At 39.8% G+C, this 14,934-nt stretch overlaps 1 protein-coding gene and 1 long non-coding RNA gene across 2 annotated transcripts; both read right to left on the bottom strand.

Annotated features, from left to right (window-relative positions):
- Nucleotides 1–4,680: 4,680 nt before the first annotated feature.
- On the bottom strand, nt 4,681–7,019 carry LOC141628016 (uncharacterized). Its single transcript, XR_012537088.1, has 3 exons — nt 6,860–7,019; nt 6,655–6,762; nt 4,681–4,872 (listed from the first exon to the last, which is right to left on the bottom strand). It is a non-coding gene; the product is annotated as an uncharacterized LOC141628016 (long non-coding RNA).
- A 3,987-nt stretch (nt 7,020–11,006) lies between these two features.
- Nucleotides 11,007–12,908, bottom strand: LOC141642105 (putative glucan endo-1,3-beta-glucosidase A6). The gene is made up of 2 exons (XM_074450788.1): nt 11,622–12,908; nt 11,007–11,280 (listed from the first exon to the last, which is right to left on the bottom strand). The coding sequence occupies exons 1-2, from the start codon at nt 12,808–12,810 to the stop codon at nt 11,243–11,245; spliced, it is 1,227 nt and encodes a 408-aa protein (XP_074306889.1). The 5' UTR covers nt 12,811–12,908; the 3' UTR covers nt 11,007–11,242.
- Nucleotides 12,909–14,934: the final 2,026 nt, after the last annotated feature.

Genomic DNA, 14,934 nt, shown 5'->3' with positions numbered 1-14,934 from the left:
GGCCGAGGCAGTTTAGAGTGTGCATCTCAGCTGTTAACGCTTTTAAGGCATTTTGATTTGTTTATCAATCGTGCTAGCCGCGACTGTCGCGGTATCTGCTTTCTGATGGGGACCGCCGCTCTTGTCGATACGACAGTATGAGTCGGCGTCCGGATAGCGTGTTACGCGGCGTCTACCACTTTAAGTGACTGCCGAAGCGTCTACTATTTGGGGTGACTGCCACAGCGCTACATTTCTTCATGGGGACCACCGCTCTTGTCTATGACAGTGTGAGCTGGCGTCCGGATAGCGTGTTACGCGGCGTCTACCACTTTAAGTGACTGCCGAAGCGTCTACTATTTGGGGTGACTGCCACAGCGCTACATTTCTTCGCAACGACTACCGCTCTTGTCCAATCGACAGTATGAGACGGCGTCGGCTCTTCACAACGACTGCCGCTCTTGTCCAATCGACAGTATGAGACGGCGTCGGTTCTTCTAACGATCTTTGCTCTTGTCAATCGACAGTATGAGACGGCGTCGGTTCTTCACAACGACTGCCGCTCTTGTCCAATCGACAGTATGAGACGGCGTCGGTTCTTCACAACGACTGCCGCTCTTGTCCAATCGACAGTATGAGACGGCGTCGGTTCTTCACAACGACTGCCGCTCTTGTCCAATCGACAGTATGAGACGGCGTCGGTTCTTCACAACGACCGCCGCTCTTGTCAATCGACTTGAGTATGAGACGGCGTCGGTTCTTCACAACGATCGCCGCTCTTGTCCAATCGACAAGTATGAGACGGCGTCGGTTCTTCACAACGATCGCCGCTCTTGTCCAATCGACAAAGTATGAGACGGCGTCGGTTCTTCACAACGACTGCCGCTCTTGTCCAATCGACAGTATGAGACGGCGTCGGTTCTTCACAACGACTGCCGCTCTTGTCCAATCGACAGTATGAGACGGCGTCGGTTCTTCATGCTAGTGACTTATGGGGAAAATGGACATCTTTATGGAAGACTTTGCCGACTTTACATTAAATATAAACATGCGTCGGGGTGCCCACAACTGTTTTGGACACCTCCGCCGCTATACAAAGTCTACCAGTTTCCTAACGCCTCACTAGAGGCACTCCCCCCCGTCAACCGTCGGTCGCATCCATGAGGTCGCCTTCCCGCTTTGAAAACGAGCCCTTCCCCTTCTCCGACTGCTTCGCCACCTTGAGGGATTGCATGTTGCATCCTCTGGCAGATATCTGGACGTTGACTACCTCGTCCTTCTCGTCTTTGGAGACGAGCTTATGCGCTTCCCCCCGGTCCGAGACGTACACCAGTGTGAGGGCCCGGATGGACATTACTGCGTCGGCGTCGCTCAGAGTGACTCGGCCTATGAGAACGTTGTAGGCGGACGAGCCGTCAATGACCACGAACTCGGCTAAGACATTCTTAGCCGCGTTCCCCTCGCCGAACATCACCGATAATCTGATTGAACCCAGGGGGACCAGGCCAGCCCCGGAGAAGCTGTAAAGTGGATTGGTGCAGGGGCTCAAGTCTTTCACTCTCAGGCCGAGGCTAAGGAAGCACTCCCTGAACATGATGTTCGTGTAGGCGCCTGTGTCAATCAGGCACCTCTTCACCAGGTGGTTGGATATGTCCAAGTTGACTACGAGTGGGTCCTTTGTGAGGGGCGATGACTCCCTCGTAGTCCCTCCTCCCAATAGTCATATCGGGAATGTCGGGGGCGGTTGCCGTGTTGGGCACAAAGTTGATGGCCTGATACAGCTCGTTTAGGTGCCGTTTGTGCCCATGAGCTGACCCGCCGTTCTCGTTCCCCCCGATGACCACATTGATCACTCCTATCCGTTGAAAAACGGATTTCTTATCCGAGCCGCTGGCGTCGGTCTTCTGGCCTTTGGCCACATACTTGTCGAGGCTTCCCTTCCGGATTAGCTCTTCGATAGCATTCTTCAGATGCCGGCAGTTGTCAGTGAGGTGACCGGTGCTACCGTGGTACTCGCAGTACTGGCTCGAGTCACCGTCTCCTTTTGGCTTGGGAGGCCGCTCCCACTTCTGGCCTTCGCTTCGGCTCAGGGCGAAGACCTGGGCGGCCGATGCGACCAGAGGGGTTTTGTCATGGTAATGCCTTTGGTAAAACATTCCCGAACTCCCCCCGTCGAATCCTGCTTCTTGGCAGGTCTATCTGGCCGTGACCTGTGGTTGTCACGGCGTTTCTCATCGGACCGTGACCGGTTATTGTCGCGGCGTTTCTCGTCCGGGCTGTCATCCCGGCGGCTTTTCTTCTCTGAGGGCTCGGCCTCGCTGGGGCCTACCCAGGTCGTGTGGTAATCTTCCACCTTGATGGCCTGGTCGGCGAACTTCCTTGCGGCGTCTAGGCCCAGGCCCCCGTGCTTGATGAGCTCGTCTTTTAAACTTCCCTTTGGGAGGCCCTTCATCAGTGCGAAAGCCGCCAATTCGGGGTTGATCTCCCGAATCTGCTTTGACTCCCGCCGTCGAACCTCTTCACATAGGCCCGTAGAGACTCGCCTTCCTCCTGTTTGATAGTTAGGAGGTCCGATGTCTCTACGGCCCTCCTTTTATTACAAGAGTACTGGGCCAAGAAGGCGTCCTTTAGGTCGGCGAAACAATATATCGAGCCGTCAGGAAGGCCCTTGTACCAACTCTGAGCCATCCCATGCAGAGTCGTTGGGAAGACCCGGCACGGACTTCATCGGCCGCTCCCATACCGACATATGAGACTCAAAGGCCTCGACGTGGTCGGTTGGGTCACTATCTCCTTTGTACGTGCGCGCCAAGCAACTTCAACTTAGGTGGCACGGCGGTGTCTAGGACATAGTCACTGAGGGGCTGTTTGACCACGTGCCGAATGACACGCGGCGACCGACTCCTCACATTCCTGGTCCGGCTTCTCTCCTCGTAGCGGGAAGGACTCCTTCTCCGACTTGGGCTTCTTCTCCGACTCTCCGAGTCGGGCCGCCGGTTCTCCCGGGGTGTGCCTCGTCGATGTTGCTGCGGCGGCGTCCTCTCCCGAGTGCGAGAAGGACTTATGTTCACCGCGACCACTTTGGGCTCCTCCGGCGTCTTGATAAGGTCTGCTTCTCCCAGTGCTTCGTTCAAGTTTCTTGGAGTCACGCCCTGGGCCCTGGTCTCCTGGATGGCTTCCGTCGCTTGTGTCGGCGTGCTGTGTGGTGGTGCACCCCATTAGGTCCAGGAGTGTCTTCGTTTTGCTACGTCAACCACCGTCCCATGATGGTGATCGGTTGTGGGCGCGATGTGTCCGGTGTTATCGGCATTCCGAATTCCGGTTGGATTACTCCGCCGGTGGAGGGTTGCAATACTCCAGAATGGTGGAATGTATCATCCTGGGGTAGCTCGGTTTCGTCGGTCACGACTATTTGTTGTTTTGACATCTTCTTAGCTTTTGGGGTGGGTTTTTCTTGTGTTTTTGTTTTTGTTGTTTGGGAATGAATGTGACTAGCTTCTAGTGCGGTTTCCCACAGACGGCGCCAATTGTTCCGGGTGTAAGTCCAGAGCAGATATTTGTTACCACTCGTAGCCCGTAGAATGATGTCCTTGCTTGAATCCTCCTTGCGGTCTCCTGAAACGATGAACAAACTGAGGGCTCGGCTTTGGCCGAGCGTACTCACTCCGACGCTCAAGTCAGTAAACTTAGAGAGAAGTTGGTGTAACTTGTCTAAGAGTGTATTGTAGAGAGATAAGGAAGATATTACCAGATGAATAGTGATTATTAGGTCAATTTGTGGATCCTTTCCTCAATGAAGGTTGAGGAGTATTTATAGGCATTCACCTTTTGTCACGTAGTGGCCAGGTGGCCAAGTGGCTAAAAGGTGAAAAGACCGTTGTACCCTCGGCCGATGGACCTGTGGCAGGCTCGCCGAGGGTCTTGGATATGAGTACGCGGATTTGTGCCCCGGCTGGCCAGTTGTCTGGCCGGGACCCAGGTGACAGGCCGATGGGCTCCATCGGCTAGACTGTTTAAGTCGTTGACTTTGCTGTGGATACCCTTGACCTTGCTCAATATGTTGACTTGGTCAGCGGTGCAGAATATGCCCCATCAATAAGATTTGTGAAGAATACGTTTTACTTCAAAGGCTCCGTTTGACACGACACTTCAGGTAGCTTATTTGACCAAAATTTCAGCTACCTGATTTTTTTGTAAGTGTTTGGCAAGTAGCTTATTTGGTCAAATAAGGTACCTGAAATGAAATACTACATCGAGTAGCATTTGAGAAATCAGGTAACTGAAATAACTTATTTTCCATTTTGTACCCTTTATTCTATAATATTAAATAATTTTCATATCGTTTTACGTCATTTTACCAAAATCATCTACCTTTTCAGCTAGTTTGCCAAACACATTTTTATATAATCAGTTACCTTATCAACTCCTAATTTTCAGCTGTCTTATCAGTTACTCCCTCCGTCCCGGTCGTCATTTGTTGTCCATTGGTTTTGGCACAAAGACCAAGGAAAGGGAAGGGGGTCTGTGACACCCTTAAATCTAGCCTTAATTATATACGTAAATTCTACAGAAAAACTGGTAGGATATGTTTGTAAATGGTTCAACTAGTCCAAAAACCTGCAATTTCAAAAAAAATTTCTAACTAAACCATTCACAACCAATTCCAACTCAAGAAGAGTGTCATAACCCTGCAACAGCTGATAAACTAACTTACATATATAACTAAAGACGCGGAAATATATGGATACAAAACAAAAATAAAAAGGGAGACATATGTCCCTTCAAATTATATACAAACCAAAGGTATAAAAGGTTTACTAATAGAATAGCCAAAACTAGGTCCAAGGTTCCTTGCTCACTAGCCGTCTGTGACCCCAACTAAGCATCAACAACCTGTCAATCGCATTTTATACAAACACGAAAGCCACAATTCAGTGGGGAGTAACTTCGAGTCCTCCCAGCCACGAATCGTCAAAATTTATGTAACATGTAATAAAACATGTAAACAAGATGATAAAGAATTCAATTATCAATTATTCTAACATATGAGCCCTAAACTGACCAAACTAAACTAACATGTGAAACATTTAACAAATTGTAATCCAAACTCTATCAACCATAGCCGGCTTGCATCTCACCTTCTATGATTCATAGAATCATCAAACAGGAAAGGGCAATATATCAAAGACAGGCATAAGTTCTTAGCACCGTCAATAGTCACTTTGTAACTCAAGTCTATACCACGAGGTAGGGAAGGTAATCGAACCGGTATCTTGGCTCAGCGGTTACTATTAAGAAAACATGGCCAAGAGACAACACAACCCTAGCCTAAAATCTGCTTGGAGACCTAGACATGCGGATACACACCACCGCACCCAAGACTCACAACTTTTTTAAAACAAAGTGAAGTGAGTACCCTAAGGACACCACCGAAGGGTCGGCTAGTACTTAAGTCGACCCCATACTATCAAAATTAGTACCGAGGTCATGCCCCAACTTGGATAAACATCCACTAGTCAGGAACACAAAGGCTATCAAGCAGTGAACATATACTCGTCAGAGACTATAAAGACCTATCTATGATGAAGGCCGAAATACTCACCTAGGACCTAGTCACAGCTAGTCCCAACTTGAATATTTTAGCCCACACCACACAAGACTCACCACACAAGTCAAGTAAGACACCCACTTAACCATAAGAGGGCAAAAAGTCCTACTTACCAACATAAATTCTAACATTCTATCATGTGAAAGCTAAATAAATGTCTATTTACAGCATACAATCCCAACAGTTCCTCAATAAGAATTCAATACTAATTTCCAATCCTAGCAATTATAACAATATAAAAGGCTTTAGGGGAAACTAGGGCCATTTCTACAAAATAAGAAGCTATTAAAATTCAACTAACTAAATAAGAAGCTATTTAATTTCAATTAACTACACATGTGAAATAGAGATATAATAAACGGCCTAAAACAAGAAAAAGGCCGATTATCTAATTCATTCAACCGAATTTTTACCCGCAACCCCAGCCCTGCGACAGGTACGGGTCAAATTGTGGTGACCAATCACTCAATTAATCGACATCGCATCAGTCAAAGGGACTAAGGCTCAGTTTTCGGCACAATCAACAAAACATTACAATTATCACTATAAAATTCATTTTGAGCCTATTAATTACCATTTCATTTTGTAAATTATCCCAACATGTGATAATTGTCAATATAACATAATTTTTCTACCATTAACATAACTTTTAGCTACTTTTATGATTCTCTTAACAAATTAACCATGTAAACTCATACTTATTATATCCATGATGAACCTAAAATGACGGACAAAGCATGGAAAACCGCGAAACAAGCAACGGACCGACCCGGGCCAACCCCAAGACCGGCCGGGGCTGCCGTGGGCCTGCCGGCTGCTGCCTGGGCCCATTTCGCCGCACCATTTCTTCTCTTTTTTTTTTCATTTTTATACATTATAAGACCGTCTGAAAATTAATTAATCGTCCCCAATTCAACTTTGATAATTTAAACTACCAAAAGGCACAAATTAAGGTTGCATGCAACTAAGTTTAACATGTGAAAATTACTACCCAACAAAAATTCACCAAACATACAAAAATAAAAAACATGTGACGATAATTCGTCGAGTAGCTCGAAATATGTTACCTTAAGCTAGAAAATGAGCAATTAGTCCTCAAAACCGAAACCCTAACCACAACTAACCGCTATCCTCTACAATATACGAGTCCCCGAACTCGTCTTCCAATCCTTCACCTAAATAAACAATTAAACACAATAAATAAGCACCAAAACCGATTCAACCGAAATTTGGTCTTAAAATAACTTAATGAAAATTGAAATTAGAACATACTAAGTCGTAGATCGCGGCGAGGGGATTCCGGAAAGGTAAATTTCGCGAAAAACGGACAAGAAACGAAGGATTTATGACGATTTTGAGCTTGAATTATGAGAAATGGTGTTTTGTGATATGTTGAGGATGATGATGAACAAAATCAGAAAAATAGAATAAAGGGGGAGGGGGCTGTCACGCGTGAGAGAAGAAAGGAGGAAAAAGTACGTGCGGGATTTTTAGTCGGGATTTTTAACGAGTCGGTTTTGACTCGTTTCAATAATAATTAAATCCGTAAGTCAAATGCAAATTCCGTCAAGTCCAAAGTCTTTAAACACGCGATTACAATAAAATTGAGTATTCATTCGACCCATTTCCAAATTCGTTTACCCAACGTTCAAACGAATTGTCATTTTCCCCCCGATACGCCCTTATTTCGAAATAAAAGATTTTACACGGTTTAAACTATTTTTAAACATTTCCAAACTATCAAAATAAATACTTTTCTTCAAAATATAATAAAATTATATTTCTTTGAATTATTTTTACTTTAAATACATTATTGTCAAATTTTTCTTGATTAATTAATTATTTTCGAAACATATTAACGGTCCGAAATTTACGGGGCGTTACAGGGTCAATTACTAAATGACAAGTGGAATAAACTGAGTGTGAATGATCAAATTACTCATCAAATTCATTCTTATAATAGAAAGGACAACAAATGACTGAGACACCCTAAAATGGAAAAGGACAACAAATGACCGGGACAGAGGGAGTACCTTTTTAGGTTTCAATTAGCTTTTCGGTTTTCAACTACCTTTTTAGATAATTTTGCCAAACAAAGCCAAAGTATTGATCGTAACATGAAAACATGAATAAATATATACAATAATAACCTAATCATTATTACAAAAAACCGAAATTATTTACTTAGCTTCTTTAATTTTTTTCCTATGTGCATCATTTCTATACCTCTCTTTATAAATATCAAGCACTCCGTATCTTCTAGGCCCACGACGCTTAGACATACAAAAATTGCGTAATCATACTTACTGTGAAATCTGTAAGAAGAGACACGAGAATGAGATAAAGAATCTGCTCTGAGAGACTTACAGTCCTTGAGTAGCGACTCTTACGGTCCACATCTTTTTAAAATTTCAAAATGTGGTGGAAGTGTCGATGAGAGTTGAGAGTACAAGTAGTGAAGTAGGTATGGTATGGTATGGTATGGTATGGTATGGTATGGTATAAATAGTGTTAATACGAAATTTTCTTAAATGGCGTTCAAAGTCATAATGGTTATTACAAAAATGGAGTCCATTGGAATTTCCAAGTATTGATCAAATAAATGAGAAATCAATGTGTATATATAATTTGGCAATGTATACATAACAAAATCGTTGTACTCATACTCATGTAACACTAATAATGCAATAAACTTAACTACAAAGACATTCCAAATACCTCATTCATTTGAATGCAAATTATCAAAGTATTTTACAGCCATAATCGATCATTATTTTCAGGTCTTGTATGTCAACTTTTACCAATTGATCAACAAATCTTCAAGTGAAAACCCGTCATTCCCGCCTTCGTTATATGTCTCCGTTGTCGATGGACAATACACCGGCTCTTGTGCAATAAACCCATTATTATCGCCATTGCCGCAATCATTCATGAAATCTTTCATAACTTGGGCATCTTCTGGTAATGACATCATAAAGTCTTGCATGAAATCGTCTTCAGCTTGGGGCACGAGATCGTGAGCTTGGTTGACATTGGACTGATCATATGCTTGTGGTTCGGATAGTGGTTCGGGTAAAACAGGCTCAGGAACATTGTTGTAATTAGAGCATCTCCAATGGTTGAACAAAAGGACTTGCTTGCAAATTCTAAAAGTTTCAAGCTAGTTGCTCAACCATTGGAGAGCTTCACATGAACTAGCTTAGTTTGAGCAACTAGCTTCATGGAGCTAGTAGCTCAAATGGACCCACAAAGAGATATGTGCCAATTAAATAAATGTATATAAGTCCATTTAAGCAACAACTCTTATAGCTTAACCATTGGGGAAGTTTGTAGCTTAAAAGTGTTGTAGCTCAAAAATGTGATGTGGAGAGTTAAGCTAGTAGGGTTGTTGCTTACCATTGTGGATGCTCTTAGGCATCCACACTGCGGTATTCTCGACTTGATTTTCTACACTCGAAACTTCATTGTTATTAATAAATCCATCATCAACATTTTCATGGTTGTCTTCATAATTGTTAGAATTCCTCTTCCTTTTCTTTTGTTGGTTGATTTCTTCATTATTATTTCTTCTAGTTTCATTGCCCTTCTTGGCTTTCTTATTATATATGTGACACAAGACAATGTTCTCAGGCTGTTATCAAACACAAAAACAAATAAAACGTTTAGTTTTCGATACCAAAATTAGTCAAGTTCTCAATAATAATGACGTTGTACATCATATAACAGTTTATACGTAGTAGCGTAGGATTAACATGTTCCATATATAATTAAATTATGTAATTAAACAAAGAAATCAAGAAAACCAAATCAAAAGTAACAATAACAATAATAGTTATAATAGTAATAATAATAATAATAATAATAATAAAAATAAATAAATAAATACAATACTCAAGAACAAATCAAGAAATCAAGAGAACCTAATTTCGAAAAATATTCAAACACCAAGATTAGTGGAACAAAACCCTAGCTTCCCACCATTGATAACATATTTGCATGAACAAATCAAAGAATGTAAAAAGGAAAACTCCAAACGTAAACATATGTACTAGCTCCATCCGTCTCAAAAATTTATTTAACGTACTTTAATTAAACGTAAACAAATGACTGAGGCATAAAAACACTAAAGAAACAAGGTATACTTACATTGGGATTAGCTCCATCAATCACGTTATTAAGAAAATGATCTTCAACACAATACTCATGCATGATCCACTCTTCTTTTCCACCTTTGTACGTAAACTGCCTCATCGTACCAATTGTAATCTCCTGGCCATCAAACATTCTACGACAAGGAGTAGGCTTCTGGCCTTGCCACGTACCGCCTCCAGCCGTACGTCTAACCCGGGTATGAGTCTCCTTCTCTTTCTTTTGTCTTGTAAATAAGTAAATATGTTTTGCTGGGTCACGTGTCCCGAATAGGGCATCGGGTGATTTCTCGTAAAGATCAAGTTCTTCAACTACATGCATAGGTTGAGCTCCAAGAATTCTATTAGGGATGAAGTAGGAATATATTTCGTCTTCGTCTGGGTTGAAGACGTAACCAACTGGTAATTCATGAGTCTTGTATGAGACGGAACTGGAACTGGAACTGGTTGAATTCATGGTAGTGGAAATTGTTGTAATAATAGTATGTTTTTTAGTTGATGGTATACGTAGTAGTATTGTTGGTTATGATGATTTAGTTTTATTATTGTGTATATATATAACTTTCTCATTTTTCGAATCCATGTAGGTTTCAATTCCAAGTTTCTTTAGCAATAGGATTTGTTATTAAAAAAGCCATCAAGACAATAATTTACTCCGTATTAATTTAGGTTAATAATAAGGTAGTTAGTTATTAGACTTATTACATCTATAACACATGTAATTATTCATTAGGGTTTGTTCATTATCAACATAACAAAACTAGTATATAATCATAACTTAAAAATAAAATACGAGACAAATTCAAAAAAAAAATTATATTTTATTTACTCCGTCTAGGTTAATTAGTATCAAGAATCAAGAAATTATTAGAATCTCATATATGAGTAATAGTTATCATCTTTTTTTTTTTTTTTTGTAATGCTTTTTAAACCAATTTAATAATTTATATACGAAGTTGTTTTATAGAAGGGGTAGTGTGATCGCTCTTAATTAGGCGATTTTAAAATGAGTTTATTTAAAATTGTTTTATATGTTGGGGAGATATCGACTTTTCAGGAATTTATTAAGTACGCGTGTAGAAGTTACAAATTTAAAATGGATAATCAAACTATGGTGTAGTTCTTTTTGTTGATTATCATTTTTTCAGCTAATAGACAATACCACCAGTTATAGTACAACTGTTGGTGTAGAATATGAGTTTCATAATAAAGATTTCGAATTTTGTTTTAAAGAATACGAGTTGTACCATAAAGTCTATAAACTCACCAACTTAAACATAAAAAATATTAACCTCTAACAAAGGTAAAAAAAAATTACAAATAAACTCATAAATATAGGTTGGTTGTACCATGTTATACCATGTATCCGGTACTTGTGTCATTTTTGACAAGTTATTACATAATACATAATTTTAATATATCTAAGTTATTCTAAAAAATCAAAAACTATAAAATCTCAAGTAGTGACATTTTTTCCCCTCATTATTATCCACCAGCTTGTCAGTCTTCAAACCGTTACACTTGGGAATTTGCAAGTTCCATGACCTGTTCACATATATTTTATTAAATCAAATATATCTAAGCACTATATATAAAATCCCTGCGTCCCAGTCGCTTATTTATTTCATTTTACGATGTCTCAGTCAATTGTTACTTTTCCATTTTAGGAATGCTTTTGATGGACAATTTGATCACTAAAAGTAAATAAATGACCGAAACAGATGAGCTATTATTAGCTGTCAGGTGTCTCATTTTATATCCCATTTTTTTCCTCCTAGTTCTTGCCAATGACACTCTTAAACATTAATGTAAATCATATTTAGTGAACAAAATGTCAAAACAAGAGACACGAAAATGAGACAGAGAATCCGCATTTCGAAACTTACTTGGGTCATTTGTAGTAAGAGTAGCCAGCCCATTGAAGAAACATGCAGTTCCTTTATTCCTATACTTGGCCCAATAAGCACTGAAAATATAACTAGCATGCGAAATCATAGACACAGGCTCATAGCAATCTTTTCCAGGGACAATTACAGCTTCACAAGTCCCATTAAACCGGCTACATAAGCCCGATAACGTCGGCCCGAGTTGGGTCACATTGGCTGCATTATGGACCACACACCATAACTCACCTTTATAGGTCTCATTGTTATTGGGCTTTGGTAAAGGCCCAAATTCAGTTTGGGCTCCGGTTAGATCGATAGGATAAACGGGTAAACCGCTAGCGTTAAACAGGCCCCAATGTCGTTCCGTCCCTGGACCGTCCTTAAGGTTTTCATTATACAAAGAAAAGAGGTATGTGGGTATGATTGTACCCGGACGAGCCGGGGTGCCCAAGGGCGGTTCGGCTGTGATCTTTTGGACTAGGTTTCGATTGTAGGTGGCCGCATTGTATACGTTTGCACCGGGTTGGTCAAGGTCGCCTTGATTGGGCCACCCGGTTTCAGATATTGCTATTGGAATATCCGAAAATCCTAACTTCGTCATTGCTGAATAGACCGAATCCAACATTTGGTCAAGAAGATTCGTATAACGATACCCGGTTCCCGGGTCGGTATAAGTCAAATTACCACCTTTAAACAAAGTAAATTTCAAACTAATTTGAGTAGTATTTCTTGCCCAAGGAAAATAAGGGTAGACATTTAGGAAAAAAAACGACCCGCTTTTACGCAACAATTGTAGGAGGGGTACCATAGTTGTTACAGAATCGACACGAAATTTGCCATTAGAAGGCGGAAATGTCGCGGAAAGTATGTCCATAGCCAAAGGTGTACCAACCTTAATGTTATGTATGTCATGAGCCTTAACGGTGTTCCTAATGTGTGTCATGGCTAGTACCAGGTTATCCCATTGGTCGGGTTTGTGGTCGCTATAGACCTCATTTCCGACCATGATGAACCTAATCATTGTCCGAGGATAGTAGGACAAGACATGGTCATGGACCCATTTAATAGCCAGGGACTCGTTGAGGGCAAAATCGACTATTTGCTCGTTGGGTACCATGACCGAGACATGAATGCTCGTTCCGGCTAGTACTTTTAAAACCTCGGAATCCGTGTCATAGAGTTTGACCATCCCTACTTTCAATTGTTTAAGGGTCTCTATGGTTTGGTATGGTGTAGGTAGGTTGTTCCCTTGCTTGCCATAGTTGATCCCGATTCGACCCGACTTTAGAGCACCTATCAATACCATAGAAGAAATGGTATTAAAATATGAGAAGAGACACGAGAATAAGATAAAAAATCTGACCCACAACGGTTAGACACACAAAAATTGCGTAATCATACTTATTGTGCAAATTGTCATAACATAAAAGTAATGAAATATAAGAAGAGACACGAGAATGTGATAAAGAATCTAATCTGCTAAATATTCTAAATGATAATATTATGATAGCCATAATATTATCTTTCCACATAATAATATATTTTCTAATATTCTATTCTAATACTGCTCTTAGAGACTTACAATAATACGGTCCATATTTTTTCAAAATTTGAAAATATGGTGGAAGTATTGACGAGACTTGAGAGTTGAGAGTACAAGTAGTGAAGTAGAGTTGAAAGTATAGTGTTGATATATACTGTAATTTTTTCTTAAATGGGGTTCAAACTCATAGTGGTATGGTTATTATAAAAATGGAGTCTATTTTAGAGTATTGATCGAATAAATGAGAAATCAATGTGTATATATAATTTGGCAAATGTATACATAACAAAATCGTTGTACTCATACTAATGTAACAATCACTAATAATGCAATAAACTTAACTACAATCATTCCAAATTAAATACCTCATTCATTTGAATGCAAATTATCAAAGTATATTACAGCCATAATAATAATCGCTCATAATTATTTTCAGGTCTTGTATGTCAACTTTTGCCAATTCAATACTTCATCATCAAATCGTAGAGTGAAAACCCGTCATCCCCGATTTCGTAATATGTATCCGCTGGCGCTGTCGACGGATAATACACCGGCTCTTGTACAATAAACCCATTATTATCGCCATTGCCGCAATCATTCATGAAATCTTGTATAACTATCTCATTTTCTGGAGGAGCTTGGTTGACATTGGACTGATCATATGCTTCTTGTGGTTCGGATAGTGGTTCGGGTAAAAGAGGCTGAGGAACATTGTTGTAATTAGCCATCCACGTTGTATTCACCTCTTGCGTTTCTACACTTGAAACATTATTGTCAATAATTCCGTTAACATTTTCATGGTTGTCTTCATCATAATTGTTAGAATTCCTCTTCCTTTTCTTTTGTTGGTTCATTTCTTCATTATTATTTCTTCTAATTTCATTGCCCTTCTTGCCTTTCTTATTATATATGTGACACAAGACAATGTTCTCCGGCTGTTATCAAACACAAAAACAAATAAACCGTTTAGTTTTCGATACCAAAATTAATCAAGTTCTCAATAATAATGTCGTTGTACATCATATAACAGTCTTATAACAGTTTATAAGCATAGGATTAACATGTTCCATCCATATATAATTAAATTATGTAAATAAACAAAGAAATCAAGAAAACCAAATCAAAAGTATTAGTGATGAGCTAAATTTGAACATAGACTAAAAAAATTAATATCATACTCCGTAAATAATAATAATTTCTTGTATCGAGGAGGGAGTGGGGGATCAGATTGTATCGCGGCTGCCAACTAATTTCTTGTAAAAAAATTACTTGATCTTAATAAAAGTTCCGGTTATAATAAAAATAATAATAATAATAATAATTGCAATATTTTTTAAAAATAAAATAAAATAAAATAATAATTCGTAATAATAATAGTTATAATAATAATAATAATAATAATAATAATAAAAATAAATAAATAAATAAATCAATACAATACTCAAGAACAAATCAAGAAATCAAGAGAACCAAATTTCGAAAAATATTCAAACACCAAGATTAGTGGAGCAAAACCCTAGCTAGCTTCCCACAATTGATAACATATGTGCATGAACAAATCAAAAACAAATCAAAGAATGCAAGAAGGAAAACTCCAAACGTAAACATATGTACTAGCTCCATCCGTCTCAAAAATTTATTTAACTTACTTTAATTAAACGTAAACAAATGACTGGGGCGTAAAAACACTAAAGAAACAAGGTATACTTACATTGGGATTAGCTCCATCAATCACGTTATTAAGAAAATGATCTTCAACACAATACTCAT

This window comes from Silene latifolia, chromosome 2 (genome assembly GCF_048544455.1).
Source record: "Silene latifolia isolate original U9 population chromosome 2, ASM4854445v1, whole genome shotgun sequence".
Classification (NCBI taxonomy): Eukaryota; Viridiplantae; Streptophyta; class Magnoliopsida; order Caryophyllales; family Caryophyllaceae; genus Silene; species Silene latifolia.
The sequence above is the reverse complement of the archived record's forward strand: the minus strand, read 5'-3'. Positions and strand labels throughout refer to the sequence as shown.

Bases quoted from the DNA above. Each gene is read 5' to 3' on its own strand.
- LOC141642105 (XM_074450788.1), bottom strand. From the start codon at position 12,810: ATGGTCAAACTCTATGACACGGATTCCGAGGTTTTAAAAGTACTAGCC. The intron at 11,281-11,621 runs GTAAGTTTCGAA...ATATGTGAACAG, and splicing joins TCTTACTACAAATGACCCAA to GTCATGGAACTTGCAAATTC.